Source organism: Scyliorhinus torazame, chromosome 10 (genome assembly GCF_047496885.1).
Source record: "Scyliorhinus torazame isolate Kashiwa2021f chromosome 10, sScyTor2.1, whole genome shotgun sequence".
NCBI lineage: Eukaryota > Metazoa > Chordata > Chondrichthyes > Carcharhiniformes > Scyliorhinidae > Scyliorhinus > Scyliorhinus torazame.
Window position 1 is genome coordinate 185,533,770 of NC_092716.1, and position 19,094 is coordinate 185,552,863.

The 19,094-nt window shown below is 49.0% G+C and overlaps 1 protein-coding gene across 1 annotated transcript in view; it reads right to left on the bottom strand.

Annotated features, from left to right (window-relative positions):
• Positions 1-19,094, bottom strand: part of LOC140384429 (D(4) dopamine receptor-like) — a 113,423-nt gene that overhangs the window by 33,531 nt on the left and 60,798 nt on the right. The window contains exon 3 of the mRNA XM_072466117.1: positions 14,252-14,826. Within this exon, the coding sequence (XP_072322218.1) occupies positions 14,252-14,826 (575 nt within the window). The remainder of the gene's footprint in view (positions 1-14,251; positions 14,827-19,094) is intronic.

Sequence of the window (19,094 nt, forward strand, 5' to 3'; positions counted from 1 at the left end):
TCAAAATATAATGCGGTTTGAGGTAATGATTCAGAATTATAGACAATACAATAACCAAAGTAATGAATTAGGGAAAATAGCCAACTGTGTTAATGGTGATGAAATGAGAGGAGATAAACCAGAGCAAAATATTTTCAAACAACTAGAACAATATTAAAAGGGCAGATCAACAGAGTTCAAGAACAAACTAGCCAAGAGTAAGACATCTAGAAGTAAATTCCCTTTAATATCCAACCCAGTCCAGTCTCTACCCTTTAATCTCCCACCCAGTCTGATCCTACATTTCCCCCCTCACTCCCCGTTCACTTTAATATCCCATCCAGTGTAATTCTACTCTCTCTTTCACTTTTCATACCCTTTAATATCCCATTGATTCCACTTTCTCACTGGCTGCGAGGCCAATCCAGAATCCTAACCAAAATATTGTGGGTTTTTTTTTTTTGCAGGGGCCAATTTACAGACATCAGGGTACCACAAACAACGGTGAGATAATTATCAGGTAATCAGATAGAGGTACAGGAGCACAGTGGTTATGTTACTGGCCTGGTATCTGGATGTCTAGACTAATGATCCAGAGGCACAGGTTCAAATCCCTCAGATAACTGGGGAATTTAGAATCAGTCAATTGAATAAAAAGGTAGCATCACAATGGTGACCATGAAAACATTGGATTATTGTGAAACCACTGGTTAACCACTGTCATTTGAAGCCTACTTGTGACAATAAGCGATTTTCATTTCATTTAGAAAATACCTTTATCTGGCCTGGCCTACATGTGACTCCAGACCAATAGCAATGTGGTTGACTCTGCACTAACTGTCAAAGTGGCATAGCAAGCTATTCATTTGTATTCAAGAAAGCAATCCACTGCCACCTTCCCACAGGTAATTCAGGATGGGCAATAATTTCTGTTTTTACCAGCGACATATGCATCCAGTGGATGGATAAAAAAAACTGTTTTTTAGATGTTGGTTAAGGAAGTAAATATTGGTATTTATTTCCTGATGCCAGGGAGAACACCCCAGCTCTTTTTTTGAAATAGTGTCATGGGAGCTTTTATGTTCACCTGATAGTGGACAGAGCTGTCGTTTGCCATTTCATGCAAAAGGTGACACATCAGACAGTGCCACGTTCCCTCAGTACTGACCCTCAAGCAGTGCAAAGTTTCCTCAGTACTGCCTGTCATAATATCCACTCATGTTTATAATGAGATGCAGACAGGCAGTGATTGACACATAGGATGTCCAGTAAGCATACAACACAGCACGGCCAATCACCAGACAGGACACTACCACTATAAAGCCAGAGGGCACTAGGTTTCCCGCTCTATCGGGACCCAGCTACTGAGACAGTCAGAGTTCACGAGCTGGCAAGCACAAACACCATGCTGAATATGTATAGCAGTTCATCTAGTTGAATAAAACAGTGTTGGATCTTCTCCTGTGTTAGACGTCTGTTTCTAACTTCCCTGCATCGAGTGCAGTCCACATCGAACCAACCTGCCTAAAACATCACTGCCCTCTGACAGTGCAACACCCCCTCAGTACTGACTCTTTGACAGTGCTCCCTCATTACTTATCCACCAACAGTCCAACAACACTCCTCCATTACTGTCCCTCAGACTCTGCAGCACTCCCTCAGTATTGTTCCTCCAACAGTGCAGAACTCCTTCAATACTGGCTCTCCAACAATACACCAATCCTTCAGTACTGCCCTCCCAAAGTACACCACTCCGTCAGGACTGATCCTCCAACAGTGCAGAGCTCCATCTCTCCAACATTGCAGTGCTGTCTTAGTTCTGCACTGAATGTATCAGCCTGAATTCCTAAGCTGGAGTGGTACTTGAAGCTGGGACTTTGTGGCACGAGACACGGGTGTGCTACTCACTGAGCCATGGCTGTCATAGCCTCATTCCCAATCCTAGATGTTATCAATAAAGGCAGAAGTTGTTCAGTTAATGTATGGGATGGGCCTAGAGAGAGGCTGTGGAACCTGAGGGATCAGGTTCATGTTTCATAAAGTGACCCTCACTTTGGAAATAGCATTGGTTTTACCCCATTGAGAGACTGGGTTGAGCTCTTTTGTTATGGTATAAAGAAAGACTATGGCAGTGCAGGGGTTGAGCAGTGAAGGACTGAGTAACCAACATGAGAGCTGAGGGATGGTAATAAACCCTGAGTTATGAGGAGAGGCTGCAGAAACTGAAAAAGGAATAATTATGTAGAAAAATTCAAGAACAGAACAAAGATGAGGGGCGGGATTCTCCCCTACCCGGCGGGGCGGGGGGTTCCGGCGTAATGGAATGACGGGAACCATTCCGGCGTCGGGCCGCCCCAAAGGTGCGGAAGTCTCCGCACCTTTAGGGGCCAAGCCTCACGTTGAGGGGCTAGGCCCGTGCCGGAGTGGTTTGCGCTCCACCGGCTGGCGGGAAAGGCCTTTGGTGCCACGCCAGCCGGGCTGAAAGGTCTATGCCGGGCGACGCGGGTCAGCACATACGCGGGAGCGTCAGCGGTTGCTGACGTCATCCCCGCGCATGCGCAGAGGAGGGGGTCTCTTCCGCTGCCATAGTGAAGACCATGGCGAAGGCGGAAGAAAAAGAGCGCCCCCACGGCACAGGCCCGCCCACGGATCGGTGGGCCCCGATCGCGGGCCAGGCCACCGTGGGGGCATCCCCCGGGGTCAGATCGTCCACACACCCCCAGGACCCCGGAGCCTGCCTTGTCCCGCCGTTCAAAAGGTGGTTTAATCCACGCTGGCGGGACAGGCATTCCAGCAGCGGGACTTCGGCCCATCGCGGGCCGGAGAATCGGCGGGGGTGGGCCCGCCGACCGGCGAGGTGCGATTCCCACCCCCGCCGACCGGTGCGGCGTGATTCCCACCCCCGCCGAATCTCTGGTGGCGGAGACTTCGGGACACGGCGGAGGCTGGATTCACGCCAGCCCCCGACGATTCACCGACCCGGCGTGGGGTCGGAAAATCCCGCCCGATATCTTTATATATATGTGTATAAATATGTTTACTGGTCACCATTTAACATGTATAGAGCCTGAATGGTAAAGATTAAGGTTGAACTCAGTGGGTGGGGAATGCTTAGAATGGAAGGTCCATGGAGAGGGCTGAGTTTTTCAAGCAAATTTAGGAGATGGGATGAAAATCTGGAGCGACCTTGTAGCAGGTGTGAGAGGGTGGATGTGATGTGATACATCCTGGACACCTAAGACAGCCCTTTTGCACTCACACACTTTCCTGTGTCATAGTAAGAAAGCAGGCTGGCAGTGTGGCTGTGATCTTCATTGACCTTCCATTTCCCTCCTTTTCTCATTCATTCTTGAGATGTGGGTGTCGCTGGCAAGGCCAACATTTATTGTCTATCCCCAGTTGCCCTTGAGAAGTTAATGGTGAGCCACCTTCTTGTACTGCTGCAGTCTAGGGAGGGAGTAGCAGTTTTTGGCCCAATGACAATGAAGGAACGGTGATGTAGTTCCAAGTCAGGATGATGAGTGTTCTGGATGCAACTTGGGGGTAAATAATGTGATGCTCATGATATAATTTGAGTTGATAATCTATTGGGTAGATTTCTACCTCTGATGCCCAGACATTAACCTGGTTGATCCTACCTATAAATTAATAGTTGCAAAAGGTGCTATTTTACCAGAGTGTTAATTTTCTTGGTGCAGCTCCTGTTCCCCTGCCGAATCTTTGGTGTAAATTTGTGGGGAAACTGTTTACATGTCAGAGTGGGAGAGCCCTTGAGGAACTTCACCCTAGTTGTGCATTTGACATCATAATTGAAATCTATCACAACAGTGTGCCAGTGCAAACTGATAATTTGTAATGAGAACAGGGAAGAATCTGATCTGCTCTTGTCCCTATCACCTTTTCCAGGTATTTGTTGGTCTCTGGGGATCAGTCTCTTCCAGACTCACAGTTTAACAAACCATTCAACAAATAATTGAATTGTTCAGTTTGTCACCTTCACAGAGAACGCATTGTTAAAAGAGGGTTATTGAGAGCTTGATCTTAATTCAGCCCTACAGTAGGATAGAGATAAGCTGCGCTGTCCTTTGAAAGGTAAATATGGAATTCTATTCTCACAAACCACATAATATCTTATTTTTACCCTCAGAACCTTTTGCTTATATTCCTAATTTAAACGTTCTCTAGAATGATAAACACAAGCCATCATTCTTCTTCGAATTGTCACTTGTCAATCATTAATAGCCTCGCATTTAGAAAGCTGTTTAATGAGATTTCCCCAGCTCAGGCTAATGCAGCCTGGTATCTTGAGAAAGATCATCCCATGTGACAGAGTAAGGAGCAGTCATGTGTTTAATCATTGGGCCCTCTTGGGAGGTTGCTGATTGGTCTGATTGCCTTGTTTTGAACGACAGACCAGAGGGTCAGTGCTTTTCATCTCATTCCATTATGCTGCTGATCTCAGTCACTCCGCTTTGTGATGGACAAACAATTCCCCAATTTGGAGTAAGCGCCTTTTCCCAGTTTCCCTTTCTTATCTCCTGATTCAACATATGAAACCAGCAACCTAGATCACCGTGAGAACACATCAAACAACCTTTGTTGATTCTACAAGGGAGGAATGGGTCAATTGGCTGGGTGGTACGGTCTTGTTTCACCTTTTCTTATTTTGAGGAAGAACTGAGGAGCCAAAATAAAGATTTACACCCACAGAAAACTACAGAAATCACACTGCCCAGATTTGACACTGAGATAAGTTTCCAAAACCACTTCCTCTCCATCTCTGAGACCCACCTACTTCCGCCTCTATTACATCACCCAACTCAGCTCATTATGCTCCTGAAACTCTCATGCCTTTACTAACTTCTAGACTCAACTATTCCAGTGCACAGCAGGCTGGTCTCCCACATTCTAGTCTCCGTAGACTTTAGGTCATCCAAACACTGCTACCTGTGCCGTAATTCACATCAAGCCCCATGCATTCTTTGACCTATATTGGCTCGTTGTTAAGCATCACCTTGATTTTGAAAATTCTTATCCTTTTTTTAATTCTTATGGTCTCGTCCCTGCCTATTTCTATAATCTCCTTCAACCCCACAGGCCTTCAAGATCTCAGTGCTCCTCCAATTCTGACTCCTTGCTCATTCTCGATTTTAGTCGCTTCGTCATTGGTAGCCAGTTCCTCCAGTTGCCTGGGCCCCAAGAGTTGGAAATCCAACTCAAACCTCTGTCTCCTTCTTCAAGATGTTCAACTGTTTTAGTACCTTCCTGGCTCAGTAGCAAATACTGTTTTGATAATGCTCTTGAAACTCCTAGGGACAGTTTATTGCATTAAAGACACAATCAAAATGCAAGTTGTTGTTGGTGCTGTTTTGATCTATATTTTTCTGATCTGTTTTGGGGCGTTTTCCCACAATGTGGTGAATCTGACACTGGCTATCTGATCCCCTGGGATCTCTCTCCCAGCAGATTTATGATTGTGAAATTCTACCACAAGTGAGAGAGTTGGGAGGGGTGGGGTTACGTTGGTAATTGGGCACAACTTAGCATTTGTTTCTTATTTGTTCATGAGATGTGAGTGTTGATAGAATTGTGAGAGCCGGTGAATTGAGGAGGAAGAAATTGCTGTCCATAGGAGTAAGCAGGTCAACTTGGGGGACAATCATTCAGTAAACATAACAATGTGACAGCCAATTTTCACACAGCAAGATCCTACTACAAACAGAACAGATAATCTGCTTCAGTGATGTTGGTTGGTGAATGAATATTGACCCCAGACTTTAAGGAGAGCTCCCCCTGCTCTTTTTCAAATATGTGGAATTTTTTACATTCCCGTGAAATGGCAGATGGAGCCTCCTTCCAACATCTAACCCAAAAGGTAACATTTCCAACAGTGCAATGCACCCACAATACTGTCCCTATTACTGTGTAGAACTCCCTCAGTATCATAGTACTCTCAGTAGTGCGCCAGGGGAGGCGGTGCACCATGAGTACTGATCCATTGACAGTGCAGCTCTCCTGCAGTGCTGTCCCCTGACAACGTAGCATTCTTTCAGTACTGATCCTCTGACAGTGTAGTCCTCCCACAGTACTGCTCCACCGAGAGTGCGATACTTCCTTATATTGACTGCAAGAGTGCAGCACTCCTTCAGTACTGCCCCTGCGACTCTGCAGTCTTCCAACAGTACAGCTCCATATAGAGTGCGGCGTTCCATGAGTACTGAACTTCATACACTGCAGCACACCTTCAGTATTGCCCTCCAACTAAGCAGCACTGCCCCTCAAACAGTACAGCTTTTCTCAGTACCAATCTTCCAACACTTCAGCACAACTAATTCTCTGGCAATACAGAGTTCAATGCTACCCCTCTGACAGTGCAGCACTCCTTCAATACTGAAGTGTTTTTGTACATTATGAATTCAAGGGCTGGCTTTTATACCCTAAAGGGTTTGAAAGTAGGTGGCACAGAAAATCCAGTAGGTGGTACTCCTGTCATCTACCTACCTATCCCTGACCTGTGAAAATTTATGTGGGGGGCAGGGAAGGTGTCGCAGCCTGCCCATCTTGTGCCTATTGGAGCCTTCAAGTAGACAATTAATGATCACTTAATAGGACTTCATCCTGCCCCGCCAATATTTCATGTTCGGCAGGGGAAGGCCAATGCCATGTGGGGAAGCCCAGCAACTTTAGCTGCGCAGGCTGAGTCAGGCAAGGTGTGGGGATAGTGGGCGGCCTCCCCCTTTTTAGTGGGGGTCATGGAGCCACAGCACCTTGTGAAATTCAGCCCAAGTCTCTGGAATAGGACTTGAACCTGCCACCTACTGATTCAAAGTCTTGCAGCCTGAGTGACCAATCAACTGTGAGCACTTAAAATGAAATGCTGAAGGTGGGGAGAGATGCGAGGGAAATACCTCATAAATTAACACGCAGGATTTGAATCGATGACACAGAGCAAAAACACCTCTGTGATCAGCACTCAATACAGAGACTGGCCTTTTCTGGCTTAATACCCCAAACTGTTAAAGGCTAGTCCTAATGCCCTCAATGTGCTGCTTACTGAGTACAGCACACAGTCTATCTGCTGGGATTATTGGATCAGATACAAGATTAGTCTGAACTCTCGGGCACTCACGTCTGCGCTCCCTGCGTGCAATGCGTAGATTCTGTTCACTAGGGATTAAACCTGACCTGTTACCTCATCACCTTAAACTATTCAGTAACAGAAAGAAATCATTAAACTAACTCCTCAGCCATGAGTATGAAAGCACTGCAGCTGAAAGAGTCTGCGCTGGGTTACTTTATTGATAAAATATTGATAAAAAATGTCAACAGGAGCTGATACCTTTAACATCACCTACTTTCTGGAAGCTTATAGATAGATTTCATCCAGAAACTGGGTCAACAAGTTCACAGTGACATATCTAATTATCACCTTGTGTTCACTCAAACAGGCATGTTACTGTATTTGAAAAACCTGTCACTGAGATTCTACTAACGTCTAGCAGCTTGAAAACTGAGAAATCTGGTGAGAATATTAAAATCAATGTTGAGCAAATATATTGAAGTCACATTTAATAAATTACAAGCTGATCCGCAGCTGGAGTACTGTGCCTGATCCTGCATGGGCAGCACACTTCAGGAAGAATGTCAAGGCCTTGGAGAGGGTGCAGCCCAGATTCAGATTGGATTTGATTTATTGTCACGCATACCGAGGTACAGTGTAAAGTATTGTTCTGTGTACAGTCCAGACAGAATTGACCAGAATCCTGCCAAGGAATTATGTGGACAGACGGGAAAAGCCGGGGTCATTCTCTATCGAGCAGAGAAAGTTAAATGGAGAGTTAATGGAGGTGTTCCAACTCATGAAGGGCTTTGAATGGGGAGATAAGGGGGAAACTGTTTTCCTTGGCAGGAGCGTCACTACGGGACTCAGGTGTAGGGCAATTTATAGAAGAACCAGAGGGAAGATTAAGAGAACTTTTTAATCAGTAGAGTTCTACGGCACGGTAGCACAGTGGTTAGCACTGTTGCTTCACAGCGCAAGGGTCCCAGGTTCGGTTCCCAGCTTGGGTCTCTTGTCTGTGCGGAGTCTGCACGTTTTCCCCGTGTCTGCCTGGGCTTCCTCCGGGTGCTCCGGTTTTCTCCCACAAGTACCGATAGACGTGCTTGTTAGGTAGTTTGGACATTCTGAATTCTCCCTCTGTGTACCCGAACAGGCACCGGAATGTGGCGACTAGGGGTTTTCACAGTAACTTAATTTCAGTGTTAATGTAAGCCTACTTATGACTTCCGGTTGCGGCGATGCGGAGCTAAGCCGCACATTTCGGCAGCTCCCGCTAGAACAGACTTTTGGGCTCTCCGGAGGAGCCCCAACTGCACTTTTTTGATCTAATCCCGTGTGGGAAGGTGAAGTAAAGTCCCCCTTCCGTCGTGTATGGAGGGGACTGAAAGTGGAGGGACAAAACAAGAGGCTTTGGAGCAGCGGCAGAAACGAGGGGGAGAAAACAAGATGGCGGAGGGCGGAGATCGAGCAGCATGGGGGCCGGACCAGCAGGAGTTTCTCAGGCAATGCGTGGAGGAGCTTAAAAAGGAGGTGCTGGCGCCGATGCTGTTGGCGATTGAGGGGCTGAACGAGACCCAGAAGGCCCAGGCGATAGAGCTCCAAGAGGTGAAGGAAAAAACTAATGAGAACGAGGACGAGATCTTGGGCCTGGCGGTGAAGATGGAGGCGCACGAGGCGCTGCACAAGCGGTGGGCCGAGAGATTCGAAGTCCTGGAGAACAGGTCGCGGAGGAAGAATCCCCGGACTCTGGGTCTCCCCGAAGGGGTGGAGGGGGCTGATGTTGGGGCGTATGTGAGTACGATGCTCCATTCGTTGATAGGTGGGGAGGCCTCTCCGAGCCCCCTGGAGCTAGAAGGGGCTCACCGGGTCCTGGCGAGGAAACCCAAGGCTGGTGAGCCGCCAAGGGCGATAGTGGCGAGGTTCCATCGTTTTGCGGGCAGAGAGAGTGTCCTGAGATGGGCCAAGAAGGAGCGGAGCAGTAGATGGGAGAATGCGGTGATCCGAGTCTACCAGGACTGGAGCGCGGAGATGGCAAAGAGGAGAGCTGGCTTCAATCGGGCCAAGGCGGTGCTGCATAAAAAAAGGGTGAGATTCGGAATGCTGCAGCCAGCGCGACTGTGGGTCACGTATCAGGACCGACACCACTATTTTGAAACGCCAGAAGAGGCTTGGACCTTTATCCAAACGGAAAATTGGACTCGAACTGAAGGGCTGTGGTAGTGGGGGAGATGTTGACTGTATACAGGGTTGTAAATATGGGTAAAGAATGTTTTACGGGTGGGACGATGGATGGGGATGTGGGTAGAGTTTTTGAATGTGGGTGCCGGTGCTGGAGGGAGGTGAGACTCGGGGATGGGGGAATTAGGATAAGGCCGCAACAGGAGCTGCGCCACAGGGGGTGGGGCTGGCTTAGGAAAGCGCGGGCTTTTTCCCGCGCTAGGGAGGGGGGGGATGGAGGAGCGCAAGGAGGAGGAGGGATTTCCACACGAGGGGGGGGGGGGTCAACGGGAAGGCGGGGGAAGCCGGGGTCAGCAGGAGTCAGCTGACCTACGGAAGTATTATGGGGGGAGCAAAAGAGCTAGATTTGGATCTAGCGGGGAGGGAGGTGGGAAGGGGGGGAGAGGGGGGGACAATAGGGTTGCTGCTGCAATGGCTGAGGGGGAACTGAAAACGGAAGAGGTGGTCGGGGCGGGGGTTCCCCGTTTGGGGGACTGGAGGGAGCGGGAAACGTGGGCACGGGACTGGCCTAAAATAGGAGATGGCTAGTCGGGGGGGGGGGGGGGGGGGTAGCTCCCCAATCCGGCTGATCACGTGGAATGTGAGAGGCCTAAATGGGCCGGTTAAGAGGGCCCGAGTGTTCGCGCACTTAAAGGGACTGAAGGCAGACGTGGTCATGCTTCAGGAGACACATCTGAAGGTGGCAGATCAGTTCAGGTTAAGAAAGGGATGGGTGGGACAGGTGTTCCATTCGGGGCTGGATGTAAAGAATAGAGGGGTGGCAATACTGGTGGGGAAGCGGGCGTCGTTTGAGGCCAAGAACATAGTGGTCGACAACGGAGGCCGATACGTGATGGTGAGCGGTAGGTTGCAGGGGACGGGGGTGGTATTGGTAAATGTATACGCGCCGAATTGGGACGACGCTGGATTAATGAAAGGTATGTTGGGGCGTATTCCGGACTTGGAGGTAGGAAGTTTGATAATGGGTGGGGACTTCAACACGGTGTTGGACCCAGCACTGGATCGCTCCACATCCAGGACCGGAAAGAGGCCGGCTGCAGCCAAGCTGCTCAGGGGGTTTATGGATCAGATGGGGGGAGTAGATCCGTGGAGATTTGCCAGGCCTTTGGCTCGAGAATTCTCTTCTTTCTCCCATGTACACAAGGCCTACTCCCGGATAGATTTTTTTGTTCTGGGCAGGGCATTGATCTTGAAAGTGGAGGGGACGGAGTATTCGGCCATAGCCATTTCGGACCACGCCCCGCACTGGGTGGAATTAGAGTTGGGGGAGGAGAGGGACCAATGCCCGCTGTGGCGGTTGGATGTGGGACTGCTGGCAGACGAGGAAGTGTGCGGGAGGGTGCGGGGGTGCATCGAAAGGTATCTGGAGGCCAACGACAACGGGGAGGTGCAGGTGGGAGTAGTATGGGAGGCGTTGAAGGCGGTGGTCAGGGGAGAGTTAATCTCCATAAGGGCTCATAGGGAGAAGAGAGAGGGCAGGGAAAGGGAGAGGTTAGTGGGAGAGATTTTAAGAATGGACAGGAGATATGCAGAGGCCCCTGATGAGGGACTACTCCGGGAGAGGCGAAGTCTCCAGACGGCGTTCGACCTGATGACCACAGGGAAGGCAGAGGCACAGTGGAGGAAGGCACAGGGAGCGATGTATGAATATGGGGCGAAGGCGAGCCGGATGCTGGCACATCAGCTTCGTAAGAGGATGGCAGCGAGGGAAATAGGCGGAGTCAAGGATGGAAGGGGAACTACGGTGCGGAGTGCGGTGAAAGTGAATGAGGCATTCAAGGCCTTCTACGAGGAGCTGTATAGGTCCCAGTCCCCAGGGGGAAAAGAGGGGATGCGACGATTCTTGGACCAACTGAGGTTCCCGAGGGTGGAGGAGCAGGAGGTGGCTGGTTTGGGGGCACCAATTGGGGTGGAGGAGCTGATTAAAGGACTGGGGAGCATGCAGGCAGGGAAGGCCCCAGGACCGGATGGGTTCCCGGTGGAGTTCTATAGAAAATACGTAGACCTGTTAGCCCCGTTGCTGGCAAGGACTTTCAATGAGGCAAGGGAGTGGGGGACCCTGCCCCCGACAATGTCGGAGGCGACGATCTCTTTGATCCTGAAGCAGGATAAGGACCCACTGCAATGCGGGTCATATAGGCCGATCTCGCTCCTCAACGTAGATGCTAAGTTGTTGGCAAAAGTGTTGGCTACGAGGATCGAGGACTGTATCCCGGGGGTGATTCACGAGGACCAGACGGGATTTGTAAAGGGCAGGCAGCTAAATACCAATATTGAGTCTACTGAATGTGATTATGATACCATCGGTGGAGGGAGAGGCGGAGATAGTGGCAGCCATGGACGCGGAGAAGGCCTTTGACCGAGTAGAGTGGAAGTATCTCTGGGAAGTGTTGAGGAGGTTTGGTTCGGGGGAGGGTTTATTAGTTGGGTTAAGCTCCTGTATAGAGCCCCGGTGGCGAGTGTGGTCACGAACCGGCGGAGGTCGGAGTGTTTCCGGCTGTATCGAGGGACGAGGCAGGGGTGCCCCCTGTCCCCTCTGCTGTTTGCATTAGCAATTGAACCTTTGGCCATGGCGTTAAGGGAAATGGAGGGGGGTAGTCCGAGGGGGAGAGGAACATCGAGTGTCGCTGTACGCAGACGGCCTGTTGCTGTATGTGGCAGATCCAGTGGAGGGGATGGTTGGGGTCATGCAGACCCTAAGGGAGTTTGGAGACTTTTCGGGCTATAAGCTCAATGTGGGAAAGAGTGAGCTATTTGTGGTGCATCGGGGGGATCAGGGAAGAGGGATAGACGACCTACCATTGAGGAGGGCGGAAAGGAGCTTTCGATACTTGGGGATCCAGGTAGCTAGGAGCTGGGGGGCACTGCACAAACTTAATTTGACGCGGCTGGTGGAACAGATGGAGGAGGACTTTAAAAGTTTACATGTTGCCACTCTCGCTCGCGGGCAGGGTACAGTCGATTAAAATGGTGGTCCTCCCGAGGTTTCTTTTTGTATTCCAATGCCTCCCAATTGTGATTACCAAGGCCTTTTTTAAGAGGGTAAGCAGGAGCATTATGGGATTTGTGTGGGCGAGCAAGACCCCGAGGGTAAGGAGGGGGTTCCTGGAGTGCAGCAGAGATGGAGGAGGGTTGGTGTTGCCGAATCTGGGTGGCTACTACTGGGCAGCCAATGTGGCGATGATCCGCAAGTGGGTGATGGAGGGAGAGGGGGCGGCATGGAAGAGGTTGGAGATGGCGTCCTGCAAAGGAACGAGCCTGGGGGCGCTGGTGACGGCACCGCTGCCGCTCTCGCCGACAAGGTACACCACGAGCCCGGTAGTGGCGGCAACGCTAAAGATCTGGGGGCAGTGGAGACGACACAGGGGTGCGATGGGAGCCTCGGTGTGGTCCCCGATCAGGGATAACCATCGGATTGTCCCAGGAAGGATGGACGGGGGGTTTCAGAGCTGGCATCGGGCAGGGATTAGAAGAATGGGGGACCTGTTCATCGATGGGACGTTTGCGAGCTTAGGGGCGCTGGAGGAGAAATTTGGACTACCCTCGGGAAATGCCTTCAGGTACATGCAAGCGAGGGCGTTTGTGAGGCGGCAGGTGAGGGAATTCCCGCTGCTCCCGGCACAGGGGATTCAAGATAGGGTGATTTCGGGCGCATGGGTCGGAGAGGGCAAGGTGTCGGCGATATACCAGGAGATGAAAGAAGAGGGGGAGGCTTTGGTCGAGGAGCTGAAGGGTAAATGGGAAGAGGAGTTGGGGGAGGAGATTGAGGAGGGGCTATGGGCTGATGCCCTAAGTAGGGTTAATTCCTCTTCCTCGTGTGCCAGGCTCAGCCTGATACAATTTAAGATGGTTCATAGAGCGCACTTGACGGGGGCGAGGCTGAGTAGGTTCTTTGGGGTGGAGGACAGATGTGGGAGGTGCTCAGGAAGCCCGGCGAACCATGTCCATATGTTTTGGTCATGCCCGGCACTGGATGGGTTCTGGAGGGGAGTTGCGAGAACAGTATCTAAGGTGGTGAAAGTCCAGGTCAAGCCAAGCTGGGGGCTAGCACTATTTGGAGTAGTGGACGAGCAAGGAGTGCAGGAGGCGAAAGAGGCCGACATTCTGGCCTTTGCGTCCCTGGTAGCCCGGCGAAGGATCTTGTTAGTGTGGAAAGATGCGAAGCCCCCCAGTGTGGAAGCCTGGATAAATGATATGGCAGAGTTTCTCAGGTTGGAAAGGATAAAGTTTGCCTTGAGAGGGTCTGTGCAGGGGTTCTCCAGGCGGTGGCAACCGTTCCTAGACTATCTCGCGGAGCGTTAGATGGAGTTTGGTCGACAGCAGCAGCAACCCAGGGGGGGGGGGGGGGAGGGGAGTGGGGGGGGGGCATCTCTTTCTGGGGGGGAGGGGAAGAGGGAGGGATAGGGAAGGGGGGTTCTTCGGGGGAGGCATCTGAGCAAGAAAAACATAAACGATCCGGAAAACTGATATGTACGGGAGGAATCCAATGTACAAAGTTCTGTATCATATTGATTTGCCATGTTTATGTCTTGCTATGCAAGTTTTTTTCTTCTTATTTGTTACGGGGGGGGGGGGGGGGGTTGTTTATATGGTTGAAAATTCTGTTAAAAATTCTTAATAAACATATTTATTTAAAAAAATGTAAGCCTACTTATGACAATGAAGATTATTATTATTATTGTTGTGATCTGAAATGCATTGCCTGAAAGGGCGGTGGAAGCAGATTCAATCGTAGTTTCCAAAAGTAACTTGAATAAATACTCAAACGGGTAAATATTACAGGGCCATGGAGATGGAACAAGGGGGTGTGGCACTGATTGGATAGCTCTGTAAAAGAGTCAGCATAAGTATGATGGGTTGAGTGGCCTTCTTCTGTGCTGTGAGATTCTAATGCCATACTGGAAGTAATTGAAGTAGCATTGGGGTGAAAATAAATTAGTGACAGGTGCAAAGTTATTCAGGACAGAGACTCACCTACAACAATGGGCAACACTTTCATTGCTTTGCGTTCTCTTCCATTAATCTTTGCACGCTTCCTCCTGTTCGCTGGGCGAGACTGAACGTACCTGACTTCTGAAAAAGTTACGGTCTGTATGGACCGGTCTACGAACTGTCTCGATAAGTCACAGTCTGACTTTGGAAAGAGATGCAGTTCTTCACGTTTGACACGTGTCGGACTTCGTTCTATTAGTGGAGGAGGACTCTGTGGCTCTGAGGGGTCCCCGTTAATCTTCCTGAACCCATGCAAGTTATGTCTTAGCTTGCGTTTCCGTGCTTCCTCCCATCGCCTGAGGCCCCGGAACATTCCACAATACAAGAGTAGCATAATTGGGCAAGGGAGGAAAAAGGAGCAGACAGAAGAGTAAATTATGTAATTGTCATCCTCTAATTGACACACGGTCTGATCTCTGTCAGGAACATTGTTCAGGCCAAAAACAATCGGTGAGGCAACAGCAAACGCCAAGATCCAGGTCATCGAAATCAGGACAATCTGCCGGAGATCAACGTGTTTCCTGTTGTAATTCAATGGGATCAGCACAGCAATAAACCTGAGAGAAGGGGAGAGAAAAACAGTCCTGTTGAATGAAGCTGGAACTCACAGGGTCCTTATTAATATTCAGTAAGTATGGAACCAGCAGGAATTCTAGTGCTGATATTAGCAGAGTGAAACATTCCCAATGTTGTTATTTATTAAAACAGGCTCATTAAAATAATACCGTGCTACATGAATGGTGTCATCACTGGTGGTATTACGATCCCGGACGAGACCCCAACAGCTGCTAGAATACCAGACAGAAACACCAATATTTTATTTAATTTGTAAGACCGCAAGGAATGACTCCACGCACAAACAGGGATATGTTATATTAAAACAAACATTATTATGAACACAGGATTAAAATAACTTTATCATGCATGAAAATAGCTTACAATTACCCATTAAACAATGCTTAACAATGAAAATGGAACACTTACTCCTGACGACTATCTTTTATCTCCGCTCAAGCAAAACCCATCTCAGGTGAAAATCTACTTTTAAATACAGTTAGCAAACACAGGGTTACCTCCTGTACACTTGAATAGATTTGATTTTAAAAGACTGATTGGAGAGAGAGAGAAAACTGGTCAGGAAATAGCCTGCAGCTTTTTGGTTGTCTCAGATTACTGGTTAACCTGCCAGCCTTTTGCAAAAAGCTCCTGCCTGTTCACAGGCAAACCTTTAGCTATTTTTGCGAAAAAGCTGCTGGTCTGTTCACATCCCAATCTTTAAGTGAACTGAACACCTGACTGCTTCAGCCCCTGGTTCCTCCTATTCATGTTACTAAGGGTTAACACAATGGCTGGAATTCTCCGGCTGTTGGGATTATCTGTTCCCACTGACAGCACACCACAGCCCATGGATTTCTCGGTGATGTGGGGTGACTTCAATGGGAAATTTCATTGACTAGTGGCGGGAAGATAGAATTCCACTGCCAGCGAATGGCGCACCACCGAGAAACACGCTGCAGCGGGACCGGAGAATTCAGCCCAATGTCTCCAATTATCTAATCTCCGGGGAACCCTCTTTATATAAACAAAATTACATTTGCCCAACTTCAGGAATCCATATCCATGGCTGGAATGCATTATGGTCCGACTTTTACGATGCTTTAATTATCCCTTTCGTAGCTACAACGACTGGCTGTCTTTCAAACCAGGATTTTAAAAACATGACTGCAGCAGTCACACACACATATCAAGCTATTAATCCTTACTGCATCAAATACACATAATACAATACATCTGAAATTCCTACATTCATCGCAATGGGCTGGTGTCTATGATGGCAATCTGATTTCTCAAGATGAATTTGTATCTCAGATATCAATCTAGCTACAGACATATTGGGACATTGGAGTATTGGGAGTGAATGGGCACAGCATTGTACACATCTGCTACCGAAACCCTCATTTATGCCTTTTTTCTAACCTCGAGACTTGACTATTCCAACACTTTCCTAGCTGGTCTCCCATATTCAGCTCATCCAGACTTTGCTACCCATAATCTAACTGCCACCAAGTCCCTTTCACCCACCATTCCCCTGCACTCACTGTTCTACATTGGATCCTGATCAGCAGCCATCTGTCACTCGTTCTTTAGTTTTGCTTTCACTGAGCACTGACCTTTATTCTTCCATTAACATATTCTGATATCTTACGTCCATGCTCCTACTTCCACCTATTTCTGCCATTAACGCTTCCTCTGTCTCATGATCTACTGTATTTGCTGCTCCCAGTCCAGTCTCCTCTACATTGGGGAGACTAAACGCAGACTGGGTGACTGCTTAGCAGAACACCTTTGCTCACTCAACAAGCGTGACCCCAACCGTCCTATCGTTTGCTATTTCAACTCACCATCCTGCCCTCATGCCCACATGTCCGTCTTTGGCCTGCTGCAATGCTCCAGTGAAGCCCAACACAAGATGGAGGAGCAGCACCTCCTCTTCCGATTAGGCACATTACAGCCCCCAGGACTCAACATCGAGTTCAACAACTAAGACCTTTCTTCTCCATCTTTACCTATTTGTATATCTATCCAAAACATTTTTTGTCCCGATGCAAACCTCACTCCCCAGTCCCCCACCGGGCCACCAATCACTTTTTCTTAAGTGTTGCTTTCACTGAGCACGGACCTGTATTCTCCCATTAATACATTCTGATATTACCTTTACACACTACTAGCACCTTCTCCTGCCATTAATGTTTCCTCTGTCTCATGATATACATATCTTTGTTGCAATGTCTCCTCGCTCTCACAATCACTGGCTTTCTACTCTGCTCCAGCTGCTCCACCCACTTTACACAGTACATAATCCTTCACATTTATACCTCTCTTTAATTCTGAAGAAGAGTCATACAGATTTGAAACATTAACTCTAATTTATCTCTCCACAGATGCTGCAGAACCTGCTGAGTTTTTCCAGCATTTTCTGTTTTTATTCACTATCCTCACTGCTCTGTGTAAGCTGGTGCTGTGAACATGATTTGAGTGGATAATAAGCAGCTTTATACGGGGCTGCTTTTAAATGTTCTTGCTTTTCAAGTAAGTCGCATTGGATTTAGGATAATGTCCATTGATGTAATAGTTTTTGGTACAGATATTGTAGTTAACAAACTGAGTACCTCGGTAAATGTTTGGTTCTGTTTTTCCTTCCAAAGGGAAGTGGGATGATTTGATTTTTGAGAACGATAGTTACTGAGTATCGCAGCCTGCAAGGCCTTATTTCATACTTCCGTTGGTTGGAGGTACTTGGCCAAGGTCCATTAGCACAAGTTCGACTCTAAACTCTTGAACTGAGCTCTCACTTCAGACAGTCAGTTTTACTCTGCACTGAGGGGCCATGCCTCCAGATATATCCTGGGACAGGTTACAGCTCCCGTTCTCCCCACCTTCATACACTTGCAGAACAGAGAAATCGACCCCAACACACACACACACACACACACTACTGTAGCTCCTATCACTCAGTTGAAAGAAGACAAAGCTATCAACCTGTGCTCCACCAACATTCTCCCTCAGTTAACACCATCACCAACGGATTAACCAGTCATTCATTCACTTTAAAACAAAAATAATTACATGGCATCGCTGGCCAACATTTATTGTGCATCCCTAATTGCCCTCGGGGGGGGGGGGTGGCATTTATGAGTACTCACATTGCTGTAGGTATGGAGTTCACTTAGGCTAGACCAGGTAATTAGTGGGTTTTTATGACAATTGTTTCATTGTCAACATTAGACTTTTAATTCTAGATTTTTATTAAATTCAGATTTCACCACCTGCTGTGGTGGGATTCGAGCCCAGGTCCCCAGAGCTTTACTCCAGGTCTCAGGATTACTCGCCCAATGACAATACCACTGCCTCCCCTTATGGGCAAACTGAATTCTAAAGTTATTACACTTATTATAAATCCTATTGGGTGTAACGGGTCACGTCACAGTGTTATTTAGATGTAAATGCTCTTTCTTTGGAGCCTGTTTCCTGGCTCATAACTATACTTTCAGGGGAGATGGTAGCATTGTGGTAATATCACTGCACTTGGACGCTCAGTTTACATGGGTTCAAATCCCACCATGGCAATGGGTGGAGTTTAATTCAATTAAAATATGGGCCGGGATTCTCTGACACCGCGCCGGGTCGGAGAATCCTCGGGAGGACGCGGGAATCGCGCCCCGACACCGGCTTCCCGATTCTCCCCCGCTGATTCTCGGGCGCCCGTGGGATTCCCACCGCGCCAGTCGGGGGTCGTTGAAAGCGACTCCCCGGCGATTCTCCGGGCCCCGATGGGCCGAATGGTCGACTAGTTCGGCCGAGTCCCGCTGGCGTGGGTTACTCAGGTCCCTCACGGCGGGACCTGGAAGGTGAGTCTGCGGCGGCTATCCTGGAAGGGGTGGGGGGGCCCCCATGGTGGCCTGGCCCGCGATTGGTGCTTACCGATTGGCAGGCAGGCTGGTTCCGTGGGGGCCTATGTTCCTCCGCACCGGGCCCCTGTAGGGCTCCGCCATATTGCCCAGGGTCCGACACGGAGAATGGAACCCCCACACATGTGCGGAATCACGCCGGCCATAGTGCGCATGCACGGAAATATGCCGGCTGTAGTGCGGATGCGCGGAATCACGCTGGCCGTAGTGCTCATGTGTGGAAATATGCCGGCTGTAGTGCGCAAGCGCGGAAATACGCCGGCTGTAGTGCACAAGTACGGAAATACGCCGGCCGTAGTGCGCAAGCGCGGAAATACGCCGGCTGTAGCACGCATGCGTGAATTTGCGCTGGCCGT